The sequence below is a fragment of the Eleutherodactylus coqui genome, chromosome 6, assembly GCF_035609145.1.
Source record: "Eleutherodactylus coqui strain aEleCoq1 chromosome 6, aEleCoq1.hap1, whole genome shotgun sequence".
NCBI classification, from domain to species: domain Eukaryota; kingdom Metazoa; phylum Chordata; class Amphibia; order Anura; family Eleutherodactylidae; genus Eleutherodactylus; species Eleutherodactylus coqui.
Window position 1 is genome coordinate 107,587,252 of NC_089842.1, and position 22,422 is coordinate 107,609,673.

Here is a 22,422-nt window from a genome sequence, read left to right on the forward strand (position 1 = left end):
ACTTTATACTACAGCAGTAGCTACAATTTCATTTTTTAATGGTGACTTTTTTTGAAAATAACAGGTTGCCACAGCCATGCCATATGGCAAACCTTGCTTAATATCAACAGCCAGTCTCAGGCTGGGTGCACACTTGCTATGTGTGCGAGTTGCACCCAAGGAATTTGTGTACAACTTGCATCAGATACCACACAGACACCTGTCTGGGAGCTGGCCATTTTACAGACAGCATGCATATTAACATGCATTTGCATTTCCTTATTCTCATGATATGGAAAAGAATAGTGCATGCAATGACTGTCCGTGTGCTTAGCCCCATAGGCTATAATGGATCTGAATGAATACAGATAGCACACAGACCCAAACATGCCAGTGTGTCAGAGGACTTACACTGTATATGTACAACTATGATTAAAGAAGTTGGTGTCTTAAAGGTGTTGTCCTGTCTGTAAACTATTTATGACCTAAGGACAGGTATAGATAGTAGAGTGACAGGTGTCCATAGCACAGTACTCCCACTGATCAGCTGTCCACCAGGATGCTTCACTCATGCACTGAGCTGCTAAGTGCAGAAAGCAGGCGGCGCCATTCTTACTGCAGTGACCAGATTTGGTATTGCAGGTCAAATTCCCATTCACTTCAATGCTGACAATACCAAGCCCAGCCACTACAGTTAGAAGGAAGCTGCCTGCTTACTGCAGAAATCAGCTCAATGCACATGTGCAGTGGCCCAGCGGACAGCTAATCAGTAGGATCCTGGGTGACTGATACTCGGCAATCTACTATTGATAATCTGTTTTGAAGAAAGGCCAAAATTAGTTAACCCCTTTACGATTAACCCCTCTACATTGTAATATACCTAGAGCCATGTCCCATACATTGATTTTAATGTACTTCCAGTAAAATGAGCACTCAGACTGAGGTTCTAATACCCACTATGGCTCATTATGAGGGCCTACAGAGAAAACTCTCCAATAAAAAAGGTTTGTTCAAACTAAACAACCTCGTTCATTTTTTTAATGAGTTTACAGACTTTGTGAATGAAGTTTTAAGAGGTTGTCCTATCTTAACCCATTCTATAAATGATGCCCCGCTGGCGATCAGAGGATTGTCTTGGATCGAGCAGCAAATCCCTTAGTGCTCAGCTAATACCAGCACTGGAAGCTGCAGGTGACTGTATACTATCCCTGAGGAGAAATCTGGTATTGCATCCATCTATTCCAATGAATGGCCAGACATGTGATACATGATGACACTGAGCCCATATGTCTGCGCAGCAGGTTATCAGAAAAAGGGAGTATAAACTACTGTGAGGATAAATTAAGAAATTATTGGGGTTGTCAAAGTTAAAACTTTTATGTGTAAATGGCATCCCCATGGTAAAGACATAACAAAGAACTCATAGTCACTTCTGCTAAAGGGGTTAAAATGAAAGTCCATCTTTTAATACCTGGTAGTTCTGGTGAGCTTTGTCAGCGGGTGACTTTAACCCTTTAAGACCCTTTGTCAGCGGGTGACTTTAACCCTTAGTATTCTGTGCTTTTTTCTTACAATGTTCACCTGCAGGATCACTGGCTTACCGCTAGGGATCACAGGGGTCGCAATTGCAACCCAGACAATTAATAAATGGGGGCCCTCTGCCAGATACAGTTTCAAATGCTGCTGCTGCGGGCCCCCTGCCAGATGCGGTCTTATTGCCGCGGCCACGGGCCGGCTCTGGGTCGCACTCAAGGAGGCAAGGGGCATTACCGGGGGAGCTGGCAGCCAATTACAGGCTGCAGACTCCCCCAGCATATGCGGTCCTCCCTTCCTTTGAAAGACTTTAGTTGTGATTGGTCACAGCTGCAGTCTATCATTCCCCTCCCGGCTGCATAATTGGTATGACCATCGGTGCAGTGACAGTGTCTGGGAATGGAGCAGCAGGTCGTAGGACGAGTACATGCGGTGGTAAGTACTGTATCTACTCATATGTATAGCTGGTATAAGTTATACCAGCTGTACATATATAATTACATCCAGGAGATTTCCAGGTTCCACCAGCATGCTCCATATCACTATATACAGTGGGATATATGTGTGGATGGCTCCTACTTCCAGTGATTCTCCAATGAGTGGAAAGCTTTAGTATTTTTTGGCTGGTTGACAAGTACTCTCATCTTCATATCCACTGTCTTTAGACTCAGTATCCCTACCACTTGGTAGTGGATCGTAAGATGTTGATGCTGAAGCAAGAAGTTTTGTCTTTTTGAAGGGTGAATTGTTTTCTCACTTGCAGCTTCACCTGTTGAGTACCCCACTTCTCCTTAGCTTTCCACTTGTAGATAGTAAGTTGTTTGTCTTCCGTGGCTAACCATTTTGTAACATCAAACCCTTCATTCAGGGCATCATATTTTCCCCTCCAGACACATTCATCATAAGTCTTCAGCACTTTGTCAAGCTTTGTTTGCATTACTTGATCCGACACATGTGGAAAATTCAGTTTATTGTGCCATAATTTCTTAACTTCAGCCGCCTGCAGACGGCCGGGTCGGGTCCGGCTGCAAGAATTCTCGCAGCAGGACCCTACCTAAGCCCCTGCAGAGACCGGCGCGGCACTCACCTGCTCCCGCGGCTCCGGCTCTTTGATGTGGAGTGACATTTCCGGCGGCCGCGGAGTGACATTTCTGTGCGGGGCTTGCAGAAATAGAGCATGCTGCGATTTGTTTTCTGTCCGTGATTTCGCGCAGACAAATTGCAGCCGTCTGCATTGGATTGCGTTTTCTAACGCAATCCTATGGCAGCTTCCACAGGTGGAGATTCTGCGGGAAATCCCGCCGCGGAATTTCCGCCCGTGTGCAGGGGGCCTTAATTGGATATCTCCGTTATTTGCGCCTTTCTAACTTTGATATCTCTGCTCCAAGAAACTGTTACCGTCCAATAATTTGCAAGTGGAGTGGCATTCTGCATTTTTCTTCAAGTGATGCTACTTCGGAAGGCACACTTCCTCTTCTTCCATGTGACTGCTGATATCTCATCAGATTACTGGTCCAGATATCTTTGTTCTTTTGTACTGTAGTATAACTTATCTTGTGTGACATCATATATCGCTCCTGAAAAATATAAACAAGTAGGAAGTTGAATTGTTTTCTCAGAAGTCTTTTATATACACTTTTAAAAAGTTCTATAAAGCTCAAGTAATTTCTATAAAGTTTGACTAACCTCATTGTTGCTCCTGTACCTGGGCCAGATATACAGCAAAGCCTGAGCAGTTGTGTGCTCCAGCTCACCTTGCAGCATTGCTTTGGTGGAATCACAGCTGCTGGTCAGGTGCTCGGCGGCGCAGGTAGTCACATGCTCACATACTGCATTATTGGCTTCCCTCCCTTCCTCTTGGCCCAGCTAGTACTTGTTCAGCTCATCACATTTCTGTGCGGCTCCACAAAAGTAGTTAGTCTAAAAAAAATCCCAAACTGTGTTCTTTTATGCCGGACCATAGAAAACATTACCTATTGTATAAACTGTCTGTGTATTACCAGAAACTTGGCAAAGCTGATGAGGAGGAAGTGAAGATCAGCATATCATGGAAGTTAGGACTCATTTACATCAATGTTTGGGAGTTCCGTTTTACTGCTCCATATGTGGAGAAGGAAGACAGCACTCCCTGCCTTATGACGAAACTAAACAGCACCGAATGAACCCCCACTAACTATAATGGGATCCATTTGATTTCTAGCCATCAGTTTGGCATCTTGCCAGGATTTACAGGATGAAATAGTGCTGCTTGCTGCGCTATTTTGCCCTATTTTCTAGTGGAAATTAGAAATTGTGTCCTGTTTTCTAGTGGAACTTCATTCACATCAGAGGATGCTCATGCACACGGACCCTTAAAGGGGGTCTGGGAAGTATAATATTGATTACCTATCCTCAGGAAAGGTCATCAATATATAGAGCCGCTGTGAGCCAGAAATAATGTAATTCCATACATTGTGCAGTGGCCCAAAATGGTACTATATGCTTTGTCCCATGGGATGGGAGGTGACAACATCTCAGCATATGTCTACAATGTTTAATGTTCTTTACCCTTGACCTAAACCAGCTGTTTATCTGGTGGGACACCTCTCTATTTAATGAAGCTTAGTCCTTGGCTTTACCCCTGGCCAACTGAGATTGTTTTAGTAATAGCAACACAATGCTTCTATTTAGCCACTCAGCTGATCAGTTCAAGAATCACTCATGGCCAGTTCCTCAGTGATGTCATGGTGGTGGACCATTAGCACTGCTTGAGATGTGTCATGGTTTAATTTGAAGAAACCCATTTGTTCTTAACTCCTTCATAAAGCAAATACAAAAATAAATCATCTGTAGACGTCCAAGATTTGACTCTTAAATCAGGAGACATGACAAGTCCCACCCCTATTCTCTCTAAGAATGCCCCCAAAACTATCTAAGAACACCCTCATTGTAAGCGCCATCTCTTTGCTCTCGCTGGACAGTCCCATGAAAAATGGAATAGTTGAGAACTTGAGATATATACATCTGTTTCAGCACCCGTCACCTATGTAGACCAACATGCTGCACATAATTCACAAATATATAACATTTTGAGGAGGTTTTGCTATTCATTTTGAAAAATGGTTCAAACTTTGAGAAGTGAAAGTAAGTTTTGCCTTGAAACGATGACACATACCGGTGCGAAGGTTTGATTAATAAGACAATTTTTCCCCTTCTTGGACATGGAATGGTAGAGTGGGCACCTTCTGAAAATGCTGTCAAGGAAGAACATCTAAGACAGGGCTCTCCATTACTTCAGCTGTTTGTTGGGCAGTAGGCTTGGGCTATAAATCATGACTTTGTGTAGATCGGTTATAGCTTCCTGGGGTTTTTTTGAGGTTAAGGTTATTGCTTGAGGGAAGTAATTATCCAGGCAAAAGTGACATTGCAGCCACATTACTGCATGCAAACACAAAGGGAATACTGCTGTGATATGGAAGATAAATGGTTGTGTGATATGGGGAAGGAGAGCAAAAGTAATGTTATAGTATGTGTGTTATTGATTCTAAAAGTTGATATTGAAGAAGTTCGGCCATGCCTGTTCTTGTGTTTCTTCACTTCCATCGTGTAAAGAGGGTCTTCCGTGTCCAAATTTCCTGACCCTGTCGAACACAGCAGGTCTATCATGGTCATTGCCCTATTGATATTCACAGACCATCTTTAAAGCAGGGCTCACATGGATTTTTTTTAAGCATCCATAAGAACTTCATTACTAGAGATGAGCGAGTATACTCGCTAAGGCACATTACTCGAGCGAGTAGTGCCTTAGCCGAGTATCCCCCCGCTCGTCTCTAAAGATTCGGGGACCAGCGCGGGTGACAGGTGAGTTGCGGGGGGGAGAGAGGGAGAGAGAGATCTCTACGCTTCATCACCATCACCAAAAACACGCTGTCTGTTTAAGCCCTCAGTCCGGGACTGAATATGAACAGAAGATATGCCCATATGAATGGGCCCAAAGTCTTCAGCATGTAACAGTCTGTGGTCCCGTGTCTCCCTGAAACATAAATGGAACTGATGTAAGAGGTCTGGTGTCACATGCACATTAAAGGATAGCTCCACCTTAAAAACCTCTTCTGAACGCCCCATATCACAAAGTGTCCTTGTTTCCATGGGACCCTACCAATTCCTAAATCATAGGGGTACAGTGCAAGCATTCCTAGTAAGGGAGATCTCAGACCAGCACAGAAGGGGTTATTGCACTTTACATTGCTCAGTTGACCCTTCAATGACGGTATCTGAACTGAAGGATCTCCATTATATGTTGGCTGTTGGTTTTAAGGTGGATTTCCCCTTTAAGAGAAAATAGCATGTTATATTCTGGAATATTTATAAAACCGCCAGCATTGCATGTATTTTCTTCCAGTGCAATCTATTACCTTGTAACGTAATGTATCACAATGTATCCCACAATGCATTTTGCTTTGTGCCTATTGTTCATTTCTGCTGTTTCAGTAAATATTATCTGTAAAAACGTTCTGTAGGAAAGAAAATAGTTGAGTGAACTGCTTTCCTGTGTTTTACCGATGGAAGGAAGTGAAATCTGACAGATTGCCAATCTAAACTGCTAATGTGTAGGCCGTCCCCACTTACTTGGGAGATTTGAGGCTTTTATATCAGCTGTTGGTTCCCAACAGGAAGGGACATTTTTAAGTTTATCCTAAAGTCTGGTTCATTAGTGGAGGCTATCAAAGCCATTAACACAAAAAGCAACACGGCTCCACCAAGACGCTCATATCTGTCGATACAATAGGAGCTCTTCATTGCATTTTAGGCAAAGTCTCTACAGGGACTTTTGATTGCCTAAGGCTGGCTTCACACAGGCGTAAGCATATTTTTGCGTGCTTTTACGCTGCGTATTTACGCAATTGTATTCTAGGGCTCTTTCACAGTACCCTATTTACGCATGTAAAATATACGCGTGCAATGTGCAGAGAAAAGAACCCATTGATGTCAATGGGTTTGCTCACATGAAAGTGTTTAGCGAACACGGAAAATCGGACGTGTTCTATTTTCCGGCGTATTTGTGCACCAATGGTTCTATAGAATTTTATGGCAGGTGGGCAAATGCGCACTCAATATGTGCACCAAAGCACAATATGCTGCACAATTCAGTAAAAAGTACTGTACAGTACTATGCGCCAGAACGTGCGCAAATCTACCTCATCAAATCTCATTCACTGCGTAAATACGTTATGCTGAAGTGTGCGCAATTCTGCATATGGTCGTCTAAAGTCACCCTTACTGTATGTTTACGTGTGCATGCTGTGTGTATTTGTGCTTGTAAAAAAACACGCAAGCATGCTTCTATCGATTTCAGCGGGCAATTAAGTTAAATGAGTTTAATGTGTGCCATGTTCGCGTGCAATACGCTGCACAAATGGGTTAGTCGGAATAAGCTCAAACTACTAACGACGACCTGTCCATCTGTGCGTGAGGGGGTTTGTGAGTGACTTACATGCTCCGCCTTTGATCACATGACGGTGACATCATCACAGGTCCTGTACGCACACGGCTGCTGTCCATCTAGGTGTTCATTAGTATTCCATAGCAACTAAGGCCACAGGGGGTTTGTAGTCCGCCTGTAATATGAACGGGATGAGCGTCACCATCATGTGATCTGGGGCGGAGCATGAGGTGACATCCTCACAGGTCCTTCATCTCCAGTGCTGTGCTGCTTCTGATCCCTGTTGAATGGGATGAACAATGTATGTAGCAGTGCTGTGTGTGTAACGTGCATGTAGCAGAGCTGTGTGCGTGTGACATGCATGTAGCAGAGCTGTGTGATGCATTGCACCAACAGAAACACTGGTACTATAATTTCCTAATAACTACTAGTTGTTTTCCAATGAGGGACAAAGTCACGGGTGTCCAATAATTCTGAGCGTAACCCCCCTTGGGAAACACTGAGGATATGTGTGATTTGTTGTAGTGTAGTTTCATTTAGGCCTCCTTCACATGGGTGACACAACATCACCGCAAGAAATTCGCAGCTATATCACTTCGGTGGTCCGTGCAATATCGCTGCATTTTCTCAAGGCGATACTGCGATTTTGTGGTGCTACAAACTTTGTAGAATCACTTGCGAGGATTTTCGGAGGGGGGGGGGGGGTGAAATATAAGACCTACAATTTTTTTAATCTGCAGTTAGGGCTTAGTCTAGGGCTTTAACGATAGGATTTCATTCCGTCAAAGTTGCATCGCACGAAAACCGCATTTTCGTTCGATACATCAGAGAGGAAGGCTCTACAGGGAAACCTAAGCTACAAAACCTTGTGAGTCACGTGCATATTGTGAAATCTGCAAGGTTTTTGACTCTCAATTTCGCAGGCTACAAAACATCGCAAATGTGAATGAACCCATAGGAAAGCATGAGCTTCACATACATACGACTTGTAGCATTGTCGCATCACAAAAAAATTGCGCAATTTTGTCGTCCGTGTAAAAGAGTCCTGAGGCCTCATGTTCACGAGCGGGTGGGATTCCACCCGTGGGAGCCCGCAGTAGGAGCTGACCCTGCCCATGGCCAAGGACATTTTTTTACCTGTCCTGGTCTTCTGCGTAGCTGTCCAGGTCTTCTCCCTCCTGTCCGGATCTTTTTTCTTTTGCACTGCGATTGTGTGCCAAACGCATGCACAGTACACTTTTTTTTTAACTCCTGCTTTCCCACGGATCCGCGCTACGTCTACAGTGTCAGCTTGACTTCAATGGAAGCCGTCAGTGTGGGATCCGCACAGAAACAAAGCATGCTGCGATTTGTTTTTTGGACCAGAAGGTCCGCAAATTATATCTGCTGCTTTAATTAATTTGCAAACGCGAATTCATCCCTATGGCAGCTTGATTTGCGGATCTCCAGTGTGGGTCACCATCAAATCAAATCCACCTGTGGACATGAGGCCTTAAAGTCTGAAACCTGTCCTGTTCACATCACTGAAGGGTTAATAGTGCACCATATCCCAAAATCAATGAATTACCCCGGCAGATTGTAGTACCTGCAGGACCGACTTCTCTGTTTTATACTGCAGGACAGCTTTCCACATCAAACAGCCTTCACTATACTGCATGCATTTTTTATGGACCACTCAATACTCGACAATAACAATCCAAATGGGTATTAATATTTCTACGTAAACTAATTTGCTTTTTAAGAAAGTACTGCAGCAGTTAGGAATGGTAATAGTGGCCGTAAATCTCAGGCAGAAGGATAGAAATACTATTTTTATATTCCAAAATAAATTATTGATAGTAATTACATGTTTATTGTACCTCAGGATGGAACAACAAACATAAGTAACAGCGTCTTACTACACGTCCTGGAAAGCTGAAGTGTACAAGGCGTAACGTCATTACAATAAAGTGAGATGTAGAGCTGGGAGATGCACTGTAAATTGGCCTATACTTAGTATTTTAAAGGGAACCTGTCAGCAGGTTCGAGCTGCATGAAGCATGAACCCTGGACAGAAATGGCCAATCAGCCCATGTATGTTTTATTCTGATACGCAGGACTGCTTCATAAAAAACATACTTGGTCCGAGAAACTAGCATTTGTAAGGAGGCAATTTTTCCTGTGATTGAGATGCATTTTGCATCGCTGCACATGCGATTTTCACGCACGTTTTTCATAAGTGTGAAAGTCAAATGTGGTTTCAATAGTAAAAATAGAAAAATCGCATCTCACATTTACGTGCAATATTTTTTTCTACCCTTAGAAACCAATGGGCAATTCCTGGACAAAATCATTCAAAAATAGGACATGCTGTGATTTTTCTATCTTAGACCATCGGTCCATGGGAAAAAATGCTCATATAAATAAACACATTGAAATGAATGTGTTATTTTCACGTGCAAGTTCCATCCATGTCTCTATTGAACGGAACTCACACATGAAACTTGCTTGTTTAAATACGGCCGTAGAAGTTTGGCTCCGAGCAGAGCTCTTGAGTCAAAGAGTTGAGCCTCACCAGGCTCTTCCCACCCACATCACCAAGACTGACATCTTCTCTTCCGATGTCAGTGTTGATGACATGGGTGGGGAGAGCTCAGTGAGCCGAATGTGCATGCTTGTCCTTGATTTATGCTGCCCGTTGTTCAGGCAACATGAACCCTTCAAGGGTGCCCAAGTACAGACGGGGAGAGCTCAGTGTGGCCCACCTCTTTGACTCAAGAGCTCCAAGTGTTCAACTCTGAGTATATTTTTTCTAAAATGCTGCCGTGTTTCAGAATAAAATATACATGAGCCGAATGTGCATGCTTGTCCTTGATTCGTGCTGCCCGTTGTTCAGGCAACATGAACCCTTCAAGGATGCCCAAGTAGAGGTGGCAGCAGAGATCCACCTGCGGTTGTGGTGGAGATGCATACTGTGTACGGGCACATTATATCATTCAGTTTATCTACTGTATATCTGTCTGGAGGTTACCTACACTTATTGATAGTAATTACATTTACCATTTTTTGTACTGCACAGGACTGTTGAAATAGTTTCCTTTTATGTGCAAGCATGCCGATAACCTTCGTTCTCCTCTTGCTGCTCTACTGTACCTTCAATATTACTTGTTTCTGTAGGTAAAATGGTCTTGAACTGTTGTTTTTTAGGTGGAGAATGACTCATTTAATAAACCGATTTACTAAATGAACCCTTTGCTTCCTTTTTTTTGCAGCACATGACACCGGACTGGTCACCCTTCAGGTTGCCTTCAACAACCAGATCATCTCCAATTCTGTTGTATTTGAATATAAAGCGAGAGCCCTTCCAACACTGCCTTCTTCCCAGCACGACTGGCTCTCCTTGGATGGTAAGAACAGATTTTGCAGTTCTGTATTAAAGGTAACATGTGACGTGCAGTGACTCATACAGTACATTATACAGATGTCTGATGAATGCTATCTGTACTCAGGGGTTTTATAGCAAGTGGAGCGCTGGGTGAAAAGCACAGTAGGGGCCCTTACCCACCATTTATATAGCTTTTCTCATAGTTTAAAAGGAATCCCTGGTTGACTAGGGTAATGAAGGATCTAATTGTAAACTCAGGCTGCACCTTGGGATGTCTTGAGGATGTTAGGCAGTTTGCTATTACATGTTTCAGTCAATGATTAAGGGCAACATGCTTGCCTGAAACATGTAAGACGGCACATGCTTCTTGTTCCTCTATGCCTGTCTGCATTTTCCAATAAAGAGAGAGTTTTTATCCTACGCTGGACCTACTCCCTTTTCCCTGTGCATCTGTTCTGAACTTCAAAGATGGGTATATTCTTAATGCCCAAAATGAAAAGGTCTTTAATCTGCAAGCCATAGCAGACACCATAGCAGACTTTTATGCAGCATTGTATAACTTGTACAATGACCAACTTTCTCTTCAACTATCTTTATGGTATTTCTAACTTTCAAGATTCTGTCAGGTAACTCTTTCTTTACCTCAGATAATTCAACAACAATTGGACATTTTATCCACCCCTATTTCCTCAGATGGAATTTCTCATGTGATCAATTTGCTTAAACCAAATAAAGCCCCTGGCCCTGACGGCCGACTTAATGATTATTATAAAACTTTTCAAACAGATTTACTCAGTCATATTCTCCCTATGTTCAATGATATACAAACTTCTGGTAAGATCCCTAAAAAGATGTTGCAGCAACCATTGTAACACTACCCAAGTGAGCTGCAGTGTTAGTTTCGGGTTATCCCTCTAAAATTTTTGCCCTAACTAATGGCAATCGTCAAGGATGCCCACTCTCGACTCTTAGTTTTACTTTAGTCATGGAGCACCTGGCAGAATTGATAAGGGCCGCAAAGGTGACATAGTATTCAAGCCTAAAAAAAAGACAAATGTCCATCTAGTTCAGCCTGTTTCAACACACCCCCACCCCATCCGTTGATCCAGAGGAAGACAAACAAAACTGTGAGGCAGAAGGTGTCAGGCATAGTTGCTGGGAACACAGAATATAAAATAGGCCTGTTTGCAGATGATGTCATTACCACTCTCACCCACACAGAACTTTATTTTTCAGTTAGTTTTGACATTTTCAACAAGTTTAGTATTATTTCTTATTATGAATTAAATGTTACTAATTCTCTCATCCTCACCATGTACACTATATGGACAAAAGTATTTGGACACTGCAAAAAATCAGCAAATATGCAAATACTGAGTTTGCCAAACAGTATACTAGGAAGGGCATGGGTAAAATAAAAAGCTGCTCATCTTGTAATAGCTATTCATTCATCTGATCGAACACTTGTGGGACGAACTGGAGCGACGGGTACGACACTGCCACCCATGCCCATCTGCACAGCAACCTCTTCTCACAGCCTTGTACGAGGAATGGCGAGCTATTCCTGTCCAGACTTACAGAGAACTTGTGGAAAGTATGCCTCGACGTGTTGCCCCTGTAATACAAGCAAAAGGAGGGCAGACACCTTACTAAATAGAAGAATAAAGCACTTTTTCTGAAAAACATGCAGTGTCCGAATACTTTTGCCCACATAGTGTATATATCAGATCAAGTTCAGTATAGACTTGTATGTAAATGTTTCTTTCCGTGGCTTGCAGACTGCCTTCCATATTTGGGCATTAAACTTTCCTTTCCTCTTTGTACTTTTTTTATTTCAAACAATTACGCCCCTTTTCTTCAGGACATTGAACAAGATATAACTAAATTCTTCCAATATGAAGCTTCTTGGGTTGATAGAATTGCCTCTATTAAAATGCAAATTTTTCCTAAAATATTGTATTTATTCAGAAATCTCCCTATTCCTGTGTCAGTAACATATCTTCATAAGTTACAAAGACTTCTAAATAAGCATATCTGGAAAGGGAAGCAACCTCGGGTAGCAGTTAGTGTTCTATATACCTCTCAGCTCATAGAGGGGGACTGGATCTCTCACAAGAGGCTGCATGTACACGAGCACGAATCTCGCATGAATATGAACTCAATCAATGGTTTTGTTTCGTCCCATTTTGAGGTCGTGATTTTCACAGCCGCAAAATGGGACAAAATCACGCCCATCTGTTTAAGCCCTTAGGCTGTGTATAACATCTGCCCACCCCTCTTATAACAGTTGTGCGTATTCCCCATTCTAAATTAATGGCGACTTTTATGCTATAGAACATCAAAGTGACTCAAAACTAGAGCTTTACATATAAACCTGGGACTGTCCATGACTGACTGGTTATTATTAGACATGTTATATATCACCCAACTGCAAGTACTGTTGTGACTTTTGGTCTTCTGTACCGTCCCCTTAACCCACGTTCCAACAAACCCTTCCTTGTAACGTTCTATTCCTGCCTGGCCACAATGAATCACCCAGCTTGTAAATGCTTCTGGTGCAAGTAACCATACAAAGTTATCAGTCATAATTAACAAGCTCGGTGGCAGAACGAGGAAGCTTTAGCAGCGGGGTTTAGCTGGGAACAGGGACAAGTTGTAGATTTATCTTCACAATGTGGATAAATGTGGAAATGCTTTCTATTCACCTGCCAGACATAGAGAACACAATTCATATTTGACCTAAGTGTCTGCACATTCATATAGTATTAATGGAATTGTTGGGATATACTGTATGTTTATGACTTTAAATGCATTTTATCACCTCCTATCCATTTGGAATATAGATATTTTAGAAAGGCTACCTGCTTGGAGCCACCTTTTCTAAGCCAGGACAGAATACTCCCATTCTGGCGTACTAGGCCTGGCTGCTGCAAAGGAAAATGTATTGCCGAACCCTAACCCCCACCCTCCTAAGTAGCAGCAACGGAGTTGTCAGTGTTACAGAAGTCAGACTTGTGGTAATCATCTGATTGTTTGAACAACTGTTTTAAGACATAGGGCACGGTAATTAAGACTTTGGTTGGGTTTGCACAGAGCAACTCTCATTCGAATCGTTGATGGAGATAGTCGTTACAACAAAATGTTATCATACAAATCACTGTTGTTCCAATGATTTTACACAGAGTGATTGTCGTCAATGTCCGCGGTTGCTGTAGTGCACACCTTCCTGCAAAGTTGCTGGCTAGTTGTTTAAAGAGAAATGATTGCCTGTTTACACCAGATGATGATTAATCAACCAGCGACTATTTTTAGGTGAGCTGCAACAAAGCAACTAGTGAACAAATTATCATTCATCCTATTGTTGGCCGTGTTTATATGAAACAACTATCGCTCACATTTGTGCAAATGAGCGATTATTCGGACAGCAGTTCTTCCGTGTAAAGCCACCCTTAGGGCTTTGTCCCACGGGCGCATCGGCGCCCGTGTTACTGCAGGAAGAGGTGGACGCACTTTACAATGGACGGCTCTTTGCAGCGCCGGAAGAAAGAATATGTGACCGGCTTCATTGCCGGTCATGTGTTCTTTCTTCGGGGCTGCGGGGAGTCGCCCGTCCTGAAGTGCGGCCGTCTTCTTCCTACAGTAAGGGCTCAGTCACACAGGCGCCGATGCGCCCGTGTGACTAAGCCCTTAAAGTGGTTGTCCAAGTTTAGAAAAAAGGTGAAAATGGCTAAGATGCAATGCTGGACATGACCCATGGGTACGCATGGAAGAGTTTCTAATTCTGGACAATTCCTTTTTAAAGGGGAACCTAAACTCTCCAACGTAGAGCTGGTTAGAGCTCACACTAATGCATGTAATATGTGACATAAAGTAGTGATTATGAGGGCAGGGATTTTCTGCACTTCCTGATAGTCATCCCATTACAATAAGTCCCTCCCTGGTCTGAAATGACTGATAAGTATAATAGGGGACAATAGAGTGTATCCTTCTGCAGAGAAAATGGAGGTGATAGACTTTAGTACTATTGATTCTTTAAGGTCTCCTATTGGTCTTTCTCCTCACTCTATAGCAGTGGTATCCAACATGTGGCTCACCCAGCTCTTGCACAACTGCAACTCCTAGTTGAGAGTTTTGCAACTGCTGGAAAATGGCAGGTTAGCGACTGCTGCTCATTAGTGTTGTTGGGTTTTCTTCCTACAAGTGTCAGAATGCACTGAGCTGAGTTACGGAGGGCATAGAGTAAGAAGGCTGGCAGTGCTTCGCCTGTGCGTCTAGAAGATGAATGGACCATCTTAGGCAATATTTTCTCTTCTGTTCCCCCAGATGAAGACTGATATCACAATCTAAATGAAGTGTGCAGATTCTTTTTAGAGCTATTGCCTCAAACTTTTCTTCCTTTTCTCCAAAACGTGATTTATTTATTTGGAGACAGTACTTTTTTTTGTTTTTCTTTTCATTTTGATATCTTAGGCTATTCTAACTATTTATTCTTTTGTTAAAAAGAACCTGTCAGGTCTTATGAGCCCCATAAACTGAAGTTATAGGACATGGGCCACCGAGTCCAGGGGTGGGATTTTTATATTCATCTGCCTCCCTGTTCCCTCACTGTCTGCCAGTGAATCCGTCCTCTTATGATGCACCAAGTGGTGGCTTTCTGGGCAGACATGGGGCTCATGGAACATAACAAGTTCCCTTTAATAAAGAACAATTGATTTTTAAGTCAAAATTTGGCCCATTTAGACCCAACGATTTTCGCTCAGAAAATCGTTCAAAGCTCTCTCTTGAGCGAGAATCGTTGGGTCTAACTGCACGAACATCGTACAGTTTTCATTAATGAGTCGTTCATTATTCTCTTTCAGCAAGCAGAAAGAGAATGATGAGCCTTACCTGTGCCGTTTGCTGAGTTCTCAGCTGGATACCGCTGATACTATTATTTCATCTGGCTCAGAGAACACAGCCAGAGTATGAAGAAGACAGCGCTCCAGCTGTCTTCTGCATACCCCGCTCAGAGCACTCAGCTGGATACCAGTTGAGCGCTCCGTGAACACAGCAGGAGTATGCAGAAGACAGCGCTCCAGTTGCCTTTTGTATACCCCACTCGGAGTGCTCAGCTGTATACCAGCTGAGCGCTCTGAGAAGAAAACAGCAGTATACAGAAGACAAGCGGCCCTGCTTGTCTTCTGCATACCCCGCTCGAAGACAACAGCTGTATGCAGAAGATAGCGGTCCCGCTTGTCCTCTGCATACAGCGTGAGCCTTTATTTACTCACTTATGGAACGTGAACGCTCCAAATTGTCACTCCAACTGCCATTTGAGTGATTTTTGAGCGATCATCTTGCTGTGCAAATCACACAACGATGATCGCTCAAAAGATGTCTTTTGAGCGATAATCGTTGTGTCTGAATGGGCATTAACTTCAAGAAGGACTTGTCAGCAGGACAGGCCCTTTCACATAAGGGAATCTTACAGGTTGATAACGCTGTAATAGAGGGCACAAAAGTCATCAAGGCGCCATTATACCCCCCATATGACCATGAATGGGTTTGAATATGTCCCATCACTCATAATGCTCCTGCCTGTAACCCATCCTGGACATTCAGTAGAGATGCTACATTTGTTCAGCTTTGACTAGCACTTTGGGGGTAGATGGGCACATAGTTTCCCCAACTTTTCAAAATTTGATAAGATATCAGATATACTCATCCAAAGGGTCTCTATCCAGATAATGAATTCCTTATATGTAGAGGAAAAAAGCAGTACTTGTATATTTGGTAAGGTACTGGCACTGAGATGGCTAATATGTTCCCTTTGGCATAGCAATCATTAAAATGCTGAACATGGAATGGGGGACACCTGTGCAAATTAGAACATTAATGTTGACGGTCTAGACATGTTAGCATGTTAACATGGTTAACATGTTATTTCAGTAGGGAGACAGTCATAAGTCATCAATAGTATCTCTCTGGAAAAAAACCTTTAAGCTTCTTTTCTCAGTGCCTACCTATGGTTGGGACTGCTTTTGGTACTTCATCAGTGCGACAGACTTCCTTTAAGGTAGTCTAGTCCAATCCTGAGGGGCTATCCAGCGTGGTCTTTTTCAAATGTGTTCTACTGTAGTCACTGCCGTAGGAACGTTATTGAGTGCTGAGGTTATTTTTGGCCACACATGGTGCAATGTCCTTACCTGATTACACTGCAATTAGCACAGTATGAAGGTCCAAAGTAAGAAACCTAATGAGTATGCCCTAGAGAGGTGGTTCTCTTATACGATGGTACAATATAAGTATCCTGATACTCTCAGTAAACTCCAGCACAGATCTGAGCACAGGACAGCTGCAATGCAGAGGCCCTTCAGGGAGAAAAGATTAAATAATTATACCATGACTTATAGAAGTTTCCTTGCTCTGAGTACACAGCCTTGATTGCAGCAAAGTAATAGAAAAGACAAATGTAAAGGGTCTGAATCCCTTGTGAAAAAGAGACAGGTCGGTATATCCATATACTGTACACCAGTCAGCCATACCATTAAAACCACCTGCCTAATATAGTGTATGTCCCCTTGGACTACTCAAACAACTCTTGCCCGTTGAGGCAAGGACTCTACAATACTTCTGAGGGTGTCCTGTGGTATCTGGCACAACAGATCTGTAAGTCCTTTAAGTTGATAATTGCGGCTTTCATGGATCGAACTTGTTTTTCCAGCACATCCCAAAATAGGATTGAGATCTGGGGAATTTGGAGGACAAGTCAGCACCTTGAACTCTTTGTCATGTTCCTCCAAACATTCTTGAGCAATTTTTGCAGGAAGCGTTATCCTGCTGAAAGAGATCACTGCTATTAGGGAATAGTGTTAAATGGTCTATGCAATGTTCAGGTAGGGGATACATATCACAGTAACGTCCACATCCATGCAGGACCCGAGGTTTCCCAGCAGAACATTCCCAAAGCCTAATTTGGCGCCCCCTTTCTCAAGTGGAACACATATGCCTCCTTCTTCATGATGTTAACGAAAACCTAATTATTTCCTTAGACCAGGCCACCTTCTTCCATTGTTCCATGGTCCAACTCTGATATACTGAGAAACATCTAGTTGTCCACCTCCTCTATAGAAGATCTCAATCAGTTGCTTATTACTAGTCTTCGGTGGGCATATTTGTATTTTTTTAATCTTCTACTCTGCACTGAAGAATCACATTAAATAGTACCAATAAATACTTAGGTATAAAATGTCCACTATTAAAATTATGACTCATAAAAGTGCCTTTTACCAAGAACCCCATCGTTCTCTAGAAATAGCCTAAATTACAATGTACTGTACTGCTTGATTACTTAACTCCACTCTTACATTCCTGACTACGGCGCTCAAATTGCACGTCTCTCTAACAACCTAAACCCTAATCTCAAATTATCTCAGACTGAAGTCGTGTTGTTCACCTGCCATCATGTTCACTTTCATTTCTTACTTTTGGTACTTTGTATTCATTATAGTCTTTGGCTAGAATACATGTTAATAAATTAAAGGTCTCATCTTCTGTCCCATCAGAAGCTCAGTCTCCTGCTATGTCATCTGCCATGCTTTATATTGCAGGTCTGCCTGATTATCAGCTTCTGTGCTGTATATACATGCAAGTCAGAAAATGGTGAACGGATTTCCATTACAGCCTAATTCCTTTTCTATTGATTTAGTTACAAACCTATCTATTTTAAAGAGAAAGTTTTAGGAAGCGGCCCTCATACATGTTTTATAAACACATAGGGACTGGTCCAGTTTTACCAACCCAGACTCTTTCTGCACCATACAGTGTTCGCCTGATAACTCGGGTAGCCTTTTTTGAATCATAAGGAAGCCAAGTGCCTTGGGAAGCAGCATAGCTAAAGACCTATGGGCTCCAGAGCAATCCTTGGCTAACCCCTCCAGAGCAATCCTAGGATGTCCCCTCGCTCTCAGCAGAAAAATTCTTTGATGGCCCCTCCCTCTCTCCAGAGCAATCCTTGGATGTCCCCTCCCTCTCTCCAGAGAAATCCTTTTGATGGCCTCTCCCTCTCTCCAGAGCAATCCTTGGATGGCCCATCCCTCTCTCCAGAGCAATCCTTGGATGGCCCATCCCTCTCTCCAGAGCAATCCTTGGATGTCCCCTCCCTATCTCCATAGAAATCCTTTGATGGCCTCTCCCTCTCTCCAGAGCAATCCTTGGATGTCCCCTCCCTCTCTCCAGAGAAATCTTTGATGGCCTCTCCCTCTCTCCAGAGCAATCCTTGGATGTCCTCTCCCTCTCTCCAGAGAAATCCTTTCATGGCCTCTCCCTCTCTCCAGAGCAATACTTCGATGGCCCATCCCTCTCTCCAGAGCAATCCTTGGATGGCTCATCCCTCTCTCCAGAGCAATCCTTGGATGGCCCCTCCCTCTCTCCAGAGAAATCCTTTTGATGGTCTCTCCCTCTCTCCAGAGCAATCCTTGGATGGCCCATCCCTCACTCCAGAGCAATCCTTGGATGGCCTTCCCCCTACACCATATAGTCAGCCATTGTCTTGCTGGCATCCTCTATTACAGTACCCCACATGTTTAGCATGTAGTAGCCAGCCAGCAGGCTCAGCACTGCAGCCAGCATTATATAAAACAGCTGTTTCACTCACATACCTGGCACTGCACTCTGGACTCCAGTGCATCAGCAGTTCGCAGGCTTGATGAAGATCACGAGAATGGGGCATGTGGGGGTAGAGTGGGCCCCCCTCCCAACTGGGTACAGCCACTTTGATGGCTTTGCTTGCATGCATGGCACAGCACTGTCTGTGCATGCAAGGGAGGTGCGAGACAACTTCTGTAAGTTCTGCTGGCTATGCATGTGTGTGACTCTCTGTTTAAATGAGCAAGGGGGTTTTCTCTATGGAAAAATGCTGCAGTTTTCATGCACTGCTTTGAACCAGAGCCAGAAGTAGATTTAAATAGCAATAGGAAATCTAAAGGAAGGACTTGTACTTCACCTTCCTCTTGGATCCAGTGGCAATTTTCCAAAAAACACTCTGCGTGTGAAACCACCTTAAGGGAGTTGCTGTTGCTGCTCTTTGCATAACTTCCATGAACTTCTGTTAAGAGGCGCCACACATATTTGCGGCCCCTCTCCTATGTATGGTTGAAACATAATGTAGAGAGAGGTCTGACTCTCAAAGGTGCGATGGGAAGCCCACCAAAATTAATCCAATCCAGCCCACTTCATGATCCCTGCTCCGGAGCCTCCATGAGGAAGTGATAATAGAGTGAGTCATCTTAGTCCATTCAACCTTCAAGTTTCTAAATGTCTTCAAAATAAGAATAATATAATTGGTAAATCAGTTTTTTCACTACATGCTACAGCCTGACACATCAGGGGAATGGGCAGATCTCTTCAATCACTTCTTGATATAGATTGAGCAAAATTAAGTATTTTACAACACAAAAATGACAATATATTCAGAAGACAAATTTCTTGGACGGAATCTGATGAATTTGTACGTAATGTAATGTTAATGTGTTTGGTCATTAAAAATGTAAAGTGTTATTTAATTGCTAAATACTGTTGTAGTGACTTCTCTGCATAAATAAGTAATCATGGGTAAACTTTCCTTTATGCGATGGCTTGTGAGTTTAGTCAGTTCATAATCAGATTGACACGGGTGCTTTATCCAAATTTAAAGGGAAAAAAATCACATTTGTATAGTAGTAGCACATTGTTTATAGATGACTATATGACACCCACATGATCATTGTGAAAGCTCTGTGTCATGATCAGAGAAAACTCTGATCCCAGTCATTTTACTGCTTAGATGCTACAGTCAATAGTGACCACGGCATCTAGGTAATTAAACAGAAGGGGAGTTCCCTCCGTTCCCATTGGCTCACCACAAATGCAAGCAAAGGCCCCCAGGCATTCCCCAGCTGTATGCCCTTAAGCTTGAGCATTCAGAACAGCCTAATAGATTCAGTTGCAGTCTAAAGGTGCATTTACACTGCAAAGATGATTGCTCAAAAGATGGCTTTTGAGCAATCGATCATTTTGCATAAACTACTACTTGGTACTAATGCCTATTAGTACCAATTAGTAACGTGTGTGCCGCCGGGAGCTGTAGTCAGGAAACAGACCACCCGTTGTTCCTTGATTACATTCCTTTTGTTCTGCTGGTGGGGCTGACAGCTGAGAACAGCTGATACAATGTTATAACCTGTAATCAGCTCTCCCCAGGCAGAACACAGTGTGCAGTCCTGCTTAATCAGCTGTTCTGCCGAACAATGGTTTTCAAGCAGAACTGAAATTCATTGTTCGGCAGAAAACTGAAAGATGGGCACATTTATACCCAATGATGATCACTCAAAGGACGGCTTTTGAGCGAATTTTGAGTGATGATCGTTGTGTCTAAATAGGCCTTAAGACTCACAGGAAATAATTCTTTGCTATACTAAGTATACCAAAACATTGTAAAAGCAATCAGATAATTACATTGTGATGTCCCTAGTGAGACTAAATAATGAACAGAATAAATGTTAATAAAGTTTATGTAAAAGTGTACGCAGTTTAAAAAAACAATTTTCTTTATTTTGTATAAATGTTGATATCACTGTCGTCATCATGATCTCCATACTGTCACTGTTAAAAAGCCCACTATACCAAGACCAACATTACTAGCAATAACACTATGAAAGAGCAAGATTATAACACCACAGCATGATCGCATATTACAACCACGCATAGTCATGGAAAAATGCCACCATAGTGTTACTGAATAAAATCATCTACAAAGATCAATATTACTAATAATAACACTATGTGACAGCCAAATAACACCCCGAGATCATGACCACATAATACCACCATAGTGTTAGTGAAAACAAAAGTATTGAAAGACCATGTTACTAGGTTGCCGATATTACCCCCATGTAGTGCCCATACAGCAGTGGATAACAATTCAAAGTACCAGTACACAGGCACTCTACAAATGGCATAAATGATTACAGTACTGTTATATTCAGTGATCAAAGGTAACATCCCCTCTGACTGGAATCATTCACTTTCCCTTTCCTTCTCCACTTGGCCCAGATCACCATTACAACTTCTCCTGGTCATAACTTGTTTCTGCACAATTTGACACACAGATATCTTTGACTCCTCAATTTTTCAGCCACATGCCTTCATTTTGTATACCCCTACACTGAAGAGGCCACGAGCATTGACACAGTCAAATAAAAAAAAAAGTCTTCCCCTGCATCAGCCATAGGACCAGACCGCCCAACCATGATTTTTCACAGTCAATTCAAAGGTCAGTTCGCCCGTGGGTACAATACTATAGTAGTTATATCCTTTACATAAGGGCCTTACTATAGTGGTTATATTCCTGTCAATGGGGGGCAGCAGAATTATTCTAGTTACAGCTGCTAAAAAGAACAGACTTTGAAAGTGATGACAGCTTTATTGAGCAAGCAATATGCTCAGAATGGTTGCCAGAACTTTCTATATCACATTCTGCTGCACTACGATGCATTGATTATTTAACATATTCATTTATAATATGCAAAACTGTACACATTTCTCTTGATTGTCTAACAAAGACAGATTTTAGTGTCTTGTTGAAATGCACTTGTAAGTTATCACACCACTAAAATCTTACTCTCGCACATAAAATATTACATTCTTTTACTTTAATTCTCTGCTGGCGGGACAGATAGTAATTTGTCATGTCGCTAATAGGAACAGGTTATAACCTTCTTTTGGTGTGTGTGTAAAAAAATAAACTATAGCAAACATTCTGTGACTCAGCAACTTGGATTACTCAGCAGATTAGGCTGCCTTCACGGCTGCATTGGAGGTTCTGTCGCAGATCCGGCACAAGATACCGTAAGAAGTAGCACTGCATGCAGCGTTCCTTGGTCCAGTACAATTCCGGGCAGCTGAGCGAAAACAGAACAGACCCCGTTATAGTCAATGGGGTCCATTTGGTGCTGTTTGGGTCTGTCATAAGATTGGCCCATTCGGCCAGAGGATTCCCCTTTCTTGCTCCCCGATTGGAGCAGGAAAACGAAATCCCCACCACAGATGTGAAGGCAGCCTTAAACTGTGCAAACATAAACTTATCCTTTACATTAAGCAACTTGAC

The 22,422-nt window shown here is 42.7% G+C and overlaps 1 protein-coding gene across 1 annotated transcript in view; it reads left to right on the plus strand.

The window, feature by feature from the left end:
- CAMTA1 (calmodulin binding transcription activator 1) overlaps nucleotides 1–22,422 on the plus strand; it is a 1,430,009-nt gene that overhangs the window by 1,288,520 nt on the left and 119,067 nt on the right. The window contains exon 10 of the mRNA XM_066607351.1: nucleotides 10,186–10,320. Within this exon, the coding sequence (XP_066463448.1) occupies nucleotides 10,186–10,320 (135 nt within the window). The remainder of the gene's footprint in view (nucleotides 1–10,185; nucleotides 10,321–22,422) is intronic.